This window comes from Bufo bufo, chromosome 1 (assembly GCF_905171765.1).
Source record: "Bufo bufo chromosome 1, aBufBuf1.1, whole genome shotgun sequence".
Lineage (NCBI taxonomy): Eukaryota > Metazoa > Chordata > Amphibia > Anura > Bufonidae > Bufo > Bufo bufo.
In genome coordinates this window covers 319,183,350-319,196,828 of record NC_053389.1, presented here as the reverse complement: position 1 = coordinate 319,196,828, position 13,479 = coordinate 319,183,350, and the positions used below count along the sequence as shown (strand labels likewise).

The 13,479-nt window shown below is 46.2% G+C and overlaps 1 protein-coding gene across 1 annotated transcript in view; it reads right to left on the bottom strand.

Moving 5' to 3' along the window:
* Window positions 1-2,735: 2,735 nt before the first annotated feature.
* LOC121008948 (histidine--tRNA ligase, cytoplasmic-like) overlaps window positions 2,736-13,479 on the bottom strand; it is a 113,949-nt gene continuing 103,205 nt past the window's right edge. The window contains exon 13 of the mRNA XM_040441785.1: window positions 2,736-2,921. Coding sequence (XP_040297719.1) covers window positions 2,862-2,921 — 60 coding nt within the window. The 3' untranslated portion in view covers window positions 2,736-2,861. The remainder of the gene's footprint in view (window positions 2,922-13,479) is intronic.

Sequence of the window (13,479 nt, the reverse complement as noted above, 5' to 3'; positions counted from 1 at the left end):
GTGGTCCAGGTATAAAGTTGTTCAGAGGATCAAGCGGGACACAGGCCGATTTAGCCCAGTTTATATTGAGTCCAGCATATTTGCCATATTGGTCAAATACCTGGAAAATCTTCAAGAGTGAACTATGTGAGCCTACAAACATAATATCTGCATATAAAGCAATTTTTTTTCTCGTGTTCCCCAAACCTGAAACGCACAATTTGCTAACGGTTCTATTGCCATCGCAAAAAGAAGAGGGGAAAGGGGACACCCCTGTCTAACCCCCCTGCAGATTTTTATGTTATCAGAATATTCCCTATTTAATATCACTTTTGCTGAGATTTCTGTGTATAACAATCTTACCCACGATATGAAATGGTCACCAAATCCCATCTTCTCTAGTGTTGTAATAAAAAAGGGCCATTCTATAGTATCAAACGCCTTTGAGGCATCTATGGTAACAATCAGGCGTTCACCACAATTTGTGCGTTCAAGCTGGGTGTTCACAAAATAGCACATAATATTATCGGTTGTAGTTTTGCCTGCCATAAATCCCATCTGCCTGCCTTTACCGTTTCTTTTGCGTAATCAGGAAATAACATTACAGTTGTACCCAAGTATTCTAACTTCCCTTTTTTCCTTGACCTACGCAATATCTCCTCCTTATCCCGGACCGATAATAAATTAAATATTATAGGTTGTGGTCTCATGTCAGGTGGGGGCAGTTTTTGTGGGAGTCTATAGGCCCGCTCTACAAAGCTCTTATAATCCGAGACGTCCTGGCCCAGTTGCTGCATCAACCAAGTTTGTAAAAAAAAGTGCAGGGATCTTGTCCTTCCGCACCCTCTGGGATCCCAAGACATCTCAGATTTGCCCTTCTGGACCTGTTTTCTAAATCAAGTAGTCTATTTTTCAGATCCCTATTTTCTTCCTTTAGGGAGTTTTTTTCTTTAATAGTTATCTGTAAAAGGTCCTCAAAGTCAGATGCACTTTTCTCAAATTCTATCAACCTTTCTTAATATTTTTGCGCATCCGCTCGGAGGAGCCCCACTGACTCCCTAATATTTCCAGTCTGGAGAGAGAGAGGTCCTGTATTGCCAAGCTACATTTTTTTATTTCTTGGAATATATCTTGCAGGCTACGGGCCTGCTCCTCTTTAGCAAAGGCATTCTCCTCTAACTCCTTTAACTGTTTACTACCACTCTCCCCAGACTGGAAGCCAATCTCTGGTACCTTCGGGGCAAAATTTCCCTCTAAAATAGACTCCCCCTCTTCGCCCACCACCACATCCCTTTTCTTTTGGAGGACTAATCTGTCCACGCATATTAGTCAAAAGTAGTTGCTTGGTTCTTTCATTTTTTTTTTTTTTTTTTTTTTAACATTGGGGAGATTGAGGTATCTACTTGCCCCTTACCCTTTTTTCCCGCCCCCTGTAAAATTTTTCCTACACTCCCCCTCTTCCTCCACCCTCCTCTCCTTACAACCCCTCAAAATTCTATCAAATAAAACATCCAGGAGAGAAAATCATATAATCCAAAAACAGCAGTACATTAATCAGATATCCATTAAAATGATCAGCTGCTTTCAGTAATTACTAGGTCCATACGTTCACTAATAGACCTTCTCTACCTAGTCCGTTATAATGTGGATAGCTTGATTGAAGGCTGCGTTATTATAGAGCTCGCACTCAGACAATTAATGGCATGAAAATCATCAACAATGACTCAATTATTTTGAAAGGTTAGATGAATAAATTTAAACCATCAGTTCATCCAGTCATTTCGTATTCAGCCATATATCCGCAACTCAAACTGTTAATAACAAAGTCAGTAGCAGTCACTCCGTTGACTCAGTTAATTTGCAGAGTTAGTTGGATTAGTTCAAACCATCGCTTCATCCAGCCATCCCATGTTTGCAGTACATATAGCCTATGGCAGGGCTGTCATGATTTTAAAATTCACAGCATGAATAATTAAACATGGAGATTGGTAACACTCGCTTGATTTGCAGTATTAATCAAGTTAATTCAGACCATCAGTTCATCCAGCCATTTCATTTTGAGCAGTATACCCCGTATCAGGCTCCAATATTTATAGTGTTAGCAGCTCGAACTGTTCATATCATGCAAGTCAATAGCAGTCACTTTTCATAATTCTAATTGAGAAGTTCCCCACAAACTTTCCGCAGACCTTCAGTGGGGGAGGGGGCGCCACACAAATCCCATGTGTATACCTTTAGGACCCGTTCCGTGACCCCCTTCCAAGAGTCCCCAGCCTGCTCCCTCTCTCCACTGCCATCCCGGACCGCCAAACAGACCTCCAGGTAGAAAGAGAAGCAGCAACACATCTCACATCACGTTCACAGAGGAGGGCATTCACGAACCACCAAGTCAACTCAGCCTTCCTTCAGTCTCAGCCCAGCGATCAGCTCCGATTCAGCCACCAGTACACCGCAGCATGCTCAGCAGGAACAAGGCAGTCGGATGATGAACAGCAGCAGGTCAGTAGTGCGAACAAGAACGTCGGATGATGAACGGCGGTAGGTCAGTGGTCCAGCGGCGTATCAAGGCGGGGGGGCTTGATGCCAAAAAACAGCTCCCCTGGAAAAGTGAAAATTAAGGTCCGACTGCTGGAGAAATGTTCCCTTACACTGATCCCTAAGCACTGAGAAATATGTAAGTCACACGTGGCTTTGTATTACTCTGAAAAGCTCCTTTATAAACTTAAAAATACAGTCACACAGTTGTCACACTGCAATCACTTTTGAAATCTTGTTTATTACATTACATTTAGAACACAGAAACTGAAAAAATTTAAAATTGTGTTGTATGTCAGAATGTCAGATCAGTGGACCCAAATATGAATTAACTTTATAGTAATGTTTTAAAACCGACTGGTTCTCTTTTGAATTTCTTCCACCAAATATTGTCGGGACACATCAACCTAAAATAGAAAAAAATATTTGAAAATAATTTAAACCACAAAAATGAAAAAAAAGTGTAAACAGATGATTTATACAACAAAAACAAATAAAAATAAAAATGATCTGGGCAGTTCAATAATGTGTGCATTAATAGCTAAGGTTAGACGTGCACTAGCGGCTAGCTACCCAATTCCAGACAGTAAATTATTGTAGCTATGGATATATGTATGCAGTGACTATCTTAAGCAATCCTAAATGACAGTATTTTTGTGATTACTAAAAATATTTAAAAAAAACCTGTCAGCACAAAGTGTAATCTGCTGGCAGCATGTTATAGAGCAGAAGAGGAGATTGATGATGTAGTTTTGTTTTGTGAGAAAGGTTTCTATAAAACTTAATATACAAATATTTCTCTGCACTTTTGCCCATGAGATGGCAAATTTGGCTATTCGTGTTTTATAGCATTCACTGTAAAAGTGTGTACACATACCTGTAGATAGCGGTCAGACAGAAAAAACTAACTTAAATGTGTAACTTACCAGTTTTACTGAATCTTTCCCCAGAAAATTATTAATCTGCTCAGCTCCTCCTGTTCTATAACACGCTACCTACAGATTGCTCTGCAGGTCGTCTTTAATAGTAAAATACAGTGTACCACCAACCAAAGAGGAGTTCATTGTACGTATGAATGTGATAATTGGGCTAGAGTGCGGAGTGTAGTAGAATAGAGGCTCTATTGAAAAATGTTAACGATATATGAGGACCATGGATGGCAACAGCGGGACTGCCCTTCAGGCACCTTTTATCTCTTCAATTAGGGAGGGGTGTTGCTCGATAAAGATAAGGTGGAGACAGTTTAGCTTTGTTGGACCGTTAGGATATACTTGTGAAAAAATGTATCACTACAGATCGAGAGGGGAGAGAGCTGTGGTTTAGGTGCGTTATGGTGCGGTTCAGGGAATGGAGGGGGCTAGGTAATTGAGTTGGGCTAGGTAATTGAGTATGTTTTATTTATGATTGTGGAGGTACGCAAATTGGGTCTGTATTTGTTTTTGCACATGAATCTGTGTTATTCTTTGTTTATGTATAAAAGCCAAAGAAAATCAATATAAAATAATTTGATGCAAAAAGACAATGTACGAGTGCTGCATACAATAATCAAGGTACTGGTAATTTTATTTTTACTAATATGCACAATCCTAGTCCAGAAGACAAGCGGTGTTTGCCGCAAGATCCGTGCATTCAAAGCACCTATATACAAATATTATGGGTTGTATTATTAGGATCATATAATAATGCAAAAAGGGTAAAGGTACACCATATATAGTGTGCCAACTGTTAGTGTTTTATGGAATAGAAACATAGAAACATAGAATGTGTCGGCAGATAAGAACCATTTGGCCCATCTAGTCTGATTACATCAGCTACTAGGCAAAGCAATGGAGAGCGAGGTTAGTTATCAAGTAATATAGGTATAGCACTGTGCTCGCTTGCATAGCAGCAATCACTTCATATTTTTCATCACCACGGTCCCAGAGACAAAACATATGTCTGTTGACATAGCAGCATGACTAACACAAATCATATTAGTACAGATGAACATAAAACTTTGTAACAGAGAAAAAAAGTTTTTTTTGTTTTTTTTACACCCCTCCTAAAAAAACATTCCCTATTAATGGGCAGAAGATCAGGCAATTATCGTGCAGGAGGATTCATAGGAACACTCGATCCCAATTATTGTTGCCTAAAGGCCTCTTTACACTGGACAAGAATTGGCTACATAATTGATAACAATTTGTTCATGCAGTGTAAAGGGTGAATTAGACTGCCAAATTTTCTCGCAGACACTAATGAGCATTCCTATGAACGCTTGTTAGCGATCATCTGGCAGTTTAATGCTGCCGCCAAATTCCTGATAAACAAGCAAACACTCATTCATCGGGCAATTGTGATTTTAAAGCATGCTTAAAGAAAATAAATCACAATGTTGTCGGGGGCATAGGGGACGAGTGTAGCATAGCAATGACTCCACCCAAACCATGGAGGACATCACTGCATGTAATAGCAGTGGTGTCCTCAGCTATATGACGATTGCCGGGAGGGTACGCTTCCCTCCTGACAATTGTCTGTAACATCAGGGTGTCCAATACACCCTTAACCCCTTCCCGCATTATCACGTACATGTACGTGAGCGAATGTGGCTCCTTGCCGCATCCTCAAGTGCACGTACGTGATTGGATAGGGTGGGTGCAGCTCCTGTTACCGATAGCCGGGCCCCTGCTGTATCCGCCGGCAACGGCTCTCAGACTATGGAGACACTAAAACATGATTTTTTTGTTTGTTTCAAAAATATTAGTGTATAAAACTTTAATAAATAAAAAGAGTAAACATATTAGGTATTGCCACATCCATAACAACCTGCTCTATAAAAATATCACATGATTTAACCCCTCAGGTGAACACCGTAAAAATAAAAAGCCATTTTTTGTCACCTTACATCACAAAAAGTGTTATACCAAGCGATCAAAAAGTCATACACACCCCAAAATCATACCAGTCATCTCATCCCACCAAAAATGAGACCCTACCTAAGACGATCACCCAAAAAAAAATATATATATATGGCTCTCAGAATATGGAGACACTCTTTGTTTAAAAAATGCTGTTATTGTGTAAAACTTAAATATAAAAAAAGTATACATAATTAGTTATCGCCGCATCCGTAATAACCTGCTGTATAAAAATATCACATGACCTCAGGTGAACACCGTAAAAAAAATAGTGTCAAAAAAGCCATTTTTTTGTCACCTTACATCACAAAAAGTGTAATACCAAGCGATCAAAGTCATACACACTCCAAAATTGTACCAATAAAACAAACAGTCATCTAATCCCACAAAAAATGAGACCCTACATAAGACAGTCGCCCAAAAAAATAAAATAAAATATATAGCTTTCAGAATATGGAGACCAAAAAAAACGTTTTTTTCAAAAATGCTTTATTATGTGAAACTGAAAACAAACAAAAAAAGTTGTCATATTTGGTATTGTCGCATCCGTAACAACCTGCTCTATAGAAATACCACATGATCTAACCTGTCAGATGAACACTATAAATAACAAAATAAAAATGGTGCCAAAACAGCTATTTGTTACCTTGCTTCACAAAGAGTATAATAATAAAGCAACCAAAAATCATATGTGCCCTAAAATAGTACCAACAAAACTGGCACCTTATCTCGTAGTTTCCAAAATGGGGTATTTTTTTGAGTTTCTACTCTAGGGGTGCATCAGGGGGTCTTCAAATGTGACATGGCCCTCCAAAAACCATAGCATTCCTTTCCTTCTGTGCCCTGCCGTGTGCCGTACAGCAGTTTACGATCACAAATGGGGTGTTTCTGTAATCTACAGAATCAGGGTAATAGATATTGAGTTAACCCTTGCTTTGTTACAGGAAAAAAAAATGGAAAATCTGCCAAAAAAGGGAAATTCTGAAATTTCATCTCAATTTTCCTTTAATTTTTGTGAAACACCTAAAGAGTTAATGTTTGTAAAATCAGTTACAAGGGTGTAGTTTCTAAAATGGAGTCATTTTTGGGTGGTTTCTATTATGTAAGCCTCACAACCTGAACTGGTCCTTAAAAAGTGGGTTTTGGAAATTTTCTAAGCCTTATAACATCCCCAAAAAATAAAATGGCATTCGCAAAATGATCCAAACATGAAGTAGACCTATAGGGACTGTAAAGTGACAACTATTTTTGGAGGTATTTATTACTGTCTGTTATAAAAGTAGAGAAATAAAAATTTGGAAATTTGCTAATTTTTCAAAATTTTGTGTAAATTTGGCTTTTTTTTTTATATGGGTGATTGAGTCAGCACAACCCTGTATGTGGTGCACATCACTATGGTGAAATACATATACAAACGCAAAATACAAATGTGATAGCACTCTGCAACCAGCATTCTGCCCTGCCTCTATGCTGGATGAGGCATTGGTGTACATTTTGGCCAAAGCGTAATAAGCCACTCACCACGTCAAGGTGGCCTCTATGGAGTGGTCCCTAACACTAGTTCCTACCTGTTTATGCTGACTCAATCACCCACATTTTTTCTTTGTAGTATATATTGGAGGCGTGGCGATCTCCTTGCAGTCATGCACACCTGACCAGTCAATCTGTCCTGGAGGCTGGTTTTAAAGTCAGTATAAAACTGAGTCTGCTTATATAGAACCTACCAGTAGCCATTTGGCTCCAAGAGAAGTATATGGTGGGCTCAGCATGCATGTTGGTACTTGCATCCCTGGATCCGATGAAAGCTGTAATGGCACCGGACGGGGTTAAAAGCAGAGTGTGCTTGGCGTGCATGCTGACCTGCATTCCCTGGACTTTGTGTGGCTATCATGGCCCATAAACAGGTAGGAACTAGTGTTAGGGACCACTCCATAGAGGCGACCTTGACGTGGTGAGTGGCTTATTACGCTTTGGCCAAATGTACACCAATGCCTCATCCAGTATAGAGGCAGGGCAGAATGCTGGTTGCAGAGTGCTATCTCATTTGTATTTTGCATTTTTTTTTTTATAAGTAAACAAAAAGGATTTTTGTACTCACCGTAAAATCCTTTTCTCGCAGGATGCATTGGGGGACACAGCACAATGGTATATGCCCAGCTGACACTAGAAAGAAAAGTGTTGGCTCCACCCATCTGGGCTATACCCACTGCACATGCTGGAGCTAACAAGTTGGTCAAAAAAGAAATAGGAGTAACAACCAAACAAAAATAAGAAGCCAACATGTCCTAAACCAGAGATAGGATGAGAACAAAAACCCCTGGGAAAAGACCCGGAAGTCTAGAAGTAACCCAAAAGGGCGGGATCTGTCTCCCCACAATGCATCCTACGAGAAAAGGATTTTACGGCGAGTACAAAAATCTATTTTTCTTGTGAATGGCATTGGGGGACACCATGGGACGTTCAAAAGCAGTCCACGAGGGAGGGAAGTAGGGCTGCACGATATGGGAATTTTGTGCGATTGCGATTAGGGCCCTAAAAATTGCGATAACGATGTGCGATGCGATATTTTAAGGGAATTGTGCTAGAGGTCTATTTGCTTGGATTTTCCCATATGAGCCGCTGACGCGGCTGGGTATGACATAGTTATGGGGGATCTGTGGATGGCGCTGTTATGTGGGGGATCTGTGGATGGCGCTGTTATGTGGGGGATCTGTGGAGGACGCTGTTATGTGGGGGATCTGTGGAGGTCGCTGTTATGTGGGGGATCTGTGGAGGACGCTGTTATGTGGGGGATCTGTGGATGACGCTGTTATGTGGGGGATCTGTGGAGGACGCTGTTATGTGGGGGATCTGTGGAGGACGCTGTTATGTGGGGGATCTGTGGATGGCGCTGTTATGTGGGGGATCTGTGGATGGCGCTGTTATGTGGGGGATCTGTGGATGACGCTGTTATGTGGGGGATCTGTGGAGGGCACTGTTATGTGGGGGATCTGTGGAGGGCACTGTTATGTGGGGGATCTGTGGAGGGCACTGTTATGTGGGGGATCTGTGGAGGGCACTGTTATGTGGGGGATCTGTGGAGGGCACTGTTATGTGGGGGATCTGTGGAGGGCACTGTTATGTGGGGGATCTGTGGAGGACGCTGTTATGTGGGGGATCTGTGGAGGGCACTGTTATGGGGGATCTGTGGATGACGCTGTTATGTGGGGGATCTGTGGAGGGCACTGTTATGGGGGATCTGTGGAGGGCACTGTTATGGGGGATCTGTGGAGGACGCTGTTATAGGGGATGTGTGCTATAACACATGGGGCCACAATGGGGGCCAGCATAAGACACACATATAGCATCTTATGCTGGTCCCCCTCATGGCCCTATGTGTCCCTTCATGTGTCCTAAACTGCGCACACTGCGCCACCAATGAATTTAATTAAAGAGGACCTTTCATAGGTCCAAAGAATATGAACTTATCAGCAGGCTGCATAGAGCGGCGCCCAGGGATCTAAGTGCACTTACTATTATTCCTGGGCGCCGCTCCGTTCGTCCGCTGTGGCCCCCGGTATTTTCAACATTCAAAGCAAGGAGGAGGAGACGCCAGTGAGTCTCCGTCTCCATGACAGCAGCGCTGTCCAATCACAGCTCAGAGCTCAGAGCCAGGGAGTTTTTTTTCTCCCTGGCTCTGAGCTCTGCGCTCTGATTGGACAGCGCTGCTGTCATGGAGAAGGACAGACACTGGCGTCTCCTCCTCCTTCCTCTGAATGCTGAAAATACCGGGGGCCACAGCGGACGAACGGAGCGGCGCCCAGGAATAATAGTAAGTGCACTTAGATCCCTGGGCGCCGCTCTATCATAAAATGGCCAGCCTCTGTACTTTCACTATGAATGCACTGCAGTGCAGAGAGCGGCAGAGAGCAAGCCGGCCGGCGCGTGACTGACGTCACTGTCACGCTCCTCCCACTTAATTCAGGAAGCAGGAGCGTGACTAAGTGACGTCTGTCCCGCGCCGGCCGGCTGCCTCGCTCGCTCCCGCTCGTCGCTGCAGTGCATTCATTGTGAAAGTAAGTACAGAGGCTGGGCCGACCTGTTATCAATAGGACAGAGGACTTTTTTTTATCAATAGGGGCCCCTTCATATATAATAATCGCGGCATTTTCGGCTCGGCCGAATCGCCAAACCGCATTTTCCGTTTATCGCGATTCGATTACTTTTGCGATATATCGTGCAGCCCTAGAGGGAAGAAAACAACCATGCAAGTCATCTAACGCACAGCTGCTTGCAGAACCTTGCGACCCAACTGGCATCAGCAGAAGCCAAGGAATGGATCTGATAGAACTTTGAAAAAGTATGAAACGAAACCCAGGTGGCGGCCTTGCAGACTTAGGAAGCAGAAGCCTGATGTCGAACCGCCCAAGAGGCCCCGACCGCCCTAGTGGATTGAGCAGTAAACTGAAAGGGGGGAACCCGACCCTTTGCAACATAGGCCTCCTTGACAGCCGACCGAAACCAACAGGAGACGGTGGCTTTGGAAGCTTGCAGAGCCTTACGAGGTCCGTCAGGAACAACAAAGAGGGAGTCGGAACGCCTGAAAGATACAGGAGGACCCGAACGACATCAAGACGATGAAGGGATCTCTCCCTGGGATGAGCGGGATTAGGACAGAAAGAAGGAAGGACAATCTCCTCATTATTATGGAATGAGGACACTACCTTGGGGAGAAAAGAGGGAACCGGACAAAGGACCACTTTGTCCTGGTGGAACACAAGGTAGGGAGACTTGCAAGAAAGCGCAGCAAGCTCAGAGACCCTGCAGATAGAGGTTATCGCCACAAGGAAGGCGACCTTAAATTAAATGAAGGAAAGAGAGATATCCTTCAGTGGCTCGAAAGGAGAAGACTGAAGAGCGTCAAGGACAAGGTTAAAGTCCCATGGCTTCACAGGGGGACGAAAGGAGGGAGCACGGTGAGCAACCCCCTGGAGAAAAGTCTTCACCTGAGGACAGGAAGCCAGAGACCTCTGGAAAAGAACGGACAAAATCTGACCCTTAGGAGAGGTCAGTCGAAGACCCTTATCAAAACCGGCCTGGAGAAAAGACAGGATCCTAGGCACAGAAAAACAGAGGGTGAAACTGGCCAGATTCACACCAGGAAAAATACGCCCGCCAGGTACGGTGATGAACCCTAGCCGATTGGGGTTTGCGGGCGTGAAGCATAGTCTGAATGACAGACTCTGAGAGACCGCAGAACCTCAGGATCGCGGCCTCAACAGCCACACCGTTAAACGCAGTTGCGGTAAATTCGGGTGGAATAGCGGACCTTGGGAAAGGAGGTCGGGACGCAGGGGAAGCTGCCACGGGACACGAGGTCTGCGTACCACGCTCTGCGGGGCCAATCCGGAGCCGCCGGGATCCGAGCCTCCTAGTGTACCCGGGGAAGAAGTGGAAAGGGAAGGAGGAGGTAAAGGAGGCTGAACTAAGACCAAGGAAAAATCAGAGCATCCATCGCCAGAGCCTGAAAGTCCCGGGACCTGGCGATGTAAGCCGGAATATTGTGGTTCAGACGAGAAGCAAACAGGTCCACGTCTGGGGTTCCCTACCGTTGACACAGGTGCAGAAACACCTCCGGATGGAGGGACCACTCTCCCGGGTCGAGACAATGGCGACTGAGAAAGACCACCGCCCAATTGTCGACCCTGGGGATGTAGACTGCGGAGAGAGCGGGAACGTGAGCTTCCACCCACTGCAGGATTTGCGAGGCTTTCCTGAGGACAGTCCCACTTCTGGTGCCCCCCTGGTGATTCAAGTAAGCCACTGCCGTGGAATTGTCCGACTGGATCCGGATCGGGAGACCGTCTAGCAGGTGAGTCCAGCGGCAGAGAGCAAGGAAAATGGCCCTGAGTTTCAGGACATTGATCGACAGGAAAGACTATCGCTGACCACTGCCCCTGGGCCGTGAGGGACCCGAAGACAGTCAGGCTGGCGTCGGTGGAGATCACTTGCCAACTTGGCAGAAGGAAAGACCTGCCGAGGGAGACCATGCGAGGTAGAAGCCACCAACGGAAGTGCCGGCGGACCTCCGGGGGAAGGCGGATCAGGCGATCGACACATGACGGAGACGTGTCCCACCTGGAGAGTAGGGACTTCTGGAGAAGTCTGGTGTGCAATTTGGCATAGGAGATTGCCTCGAAGGAGGCCACCATGAGGCCCAGAATTCGCATGCATGTCCTGATGGGAAGAGGGGACGGGTCGCAGAGGCGAGCCAACCCCTTGTCCTGGGGAAGGAAGACTCGCCCGAGGAGAGTGTCGAAGATCAGGCCCAGGAAGGTCATTTTCTGGCCGAGGACTAGGGAAGATTCACCAGCCACCTGAACTGGGACAGAACCGAAAGAGTAATGTGGAGGCTGGACAGGTTGTTTGCGCAGGAAGGGGCCTTCACCAGAAGATCGTCCAAGTAGGGAATCACCACAACTCCCCTGGTACGCAGAAGAGCGATGAGGGAAAACAGCCCGAAGGGCAGGGCCACGACCTGAAAATGCAGAGAACCCACCGCAAAGCGAAGGAATCTCTGGTGGGAAGGGGACATGGAGACAGGCGTCCTGAATGTTCTGATGGACGACAGGAACTTGCCCTCTTCCAGAGAGGCAATCACCGACCGGAGGGACTCCATGGGAAAATGGCGGACGCGGACAAACAGGTTGAGGGCCTCGAGATCCAGAATGCGGCAGAGCGACCAGTCTTTCTTGGGAACCGTGAAAAGGTTTGCGTAAAACCCCTGGAACCGCTCCGAGCTCGGAACTGGGACGATGACCCCTAGAGAATGACGTGAATGAATCACCTGAAAAAAATCTGCCGCCCTTGCGGAGACCGGGAAAAAAACGACCGGAAGGGAGATTGGAAAATTCTATTTTGTAACCGGAGGAAACTACCTCCAAAACCCAAGCGTCGTCCACGTGCGCCCGCCAGACTTCTTGAAAAGCAAGCAAGTGCCCCCCCCCCCCCCCCACTGGAGCGGGGGCACAGTCAGGCAGAGGTTGTCTTTGTGGGCTGTGGCTTATGTCTAGCATTCCAGGAGGGCTTGGCCTTTAAGGAGGGCCTTGGAGACATTTTGTCTGAGCGGGAGGAGGAGTCCCGAAAAGAACAAAAGTGTCACGACCGTGAAGCCGACGAGGTCGATTTTGGGGGAAGAGAACTTTTACCCCCCCCCCCAAACAATGGTCCAAACAATGCAGGCCTTAGCCACCCAAGATGCGGCAAATGCTGGACAGACAGCAGACCCTGCTGCAACAAAAACTGATTTGGCTAAAGAGTCAATCCTCTTGTCAGAGGGATCCGACAAGAAAGCTGCATCTGCCAAAAGAAGGGTGGTCGCCTTGGCCAGGCGCACCACCTGGGGATCAACCTGAGGTGGTTCAGAGCATAGGTTGACTGACTCTTCTGCAAAGGGAAAAAGGGTGTTAGACGCCTTGGAGAGTTGAAGTCGTCTATCCGGGTGACGCCACTTCTTACCCAGAAGTGCGTCGAGGTTCCGCATGGTTAGGAAAAACCAAGGCAGGGCGCCTGGAACGGAGGAATGACATGGATTCCTGGGCCACAGAGGAGGGACCCTCCTGCACTCGGAGGGCGTCCCTGACTGCCTTTATGAGATCCTGCATGGCCGCAGAAATAGATGTGCTCTGCTCAGATGCAGCATCTGAGTCAGAGGTGTCCCCAGGAGCGGCAGAAACGGCAGAAGAGGAGACTTCGCCGGACTCAGACTTATCCAGGGAGCGAACAGAGGATGAGCGGGACCCAGCTGAGAGCACACGAGGTCGCTTATGGGACCTGGTGTCAGAGCGAGAGCGAGCCCCGACTGTGGTAGTTTCCCTACTGGGGGCCGAGGCGGCCACTATTTGGGCCGGCAAGCGATCCAGCGACTGGTCCATAGATTGGGAGAGACTGGCAAGGTTCCCTATGGCTTGGGACAGGGACGCCGCCCAATCAGGTGGAAAAGACACAACAATGCGGTCAGGGCGGCTTGGGAGGGCCTAGAAGCAAGGCACTGTGCGCAGGTGTGATCAGATTGACCGCACGGCATCTT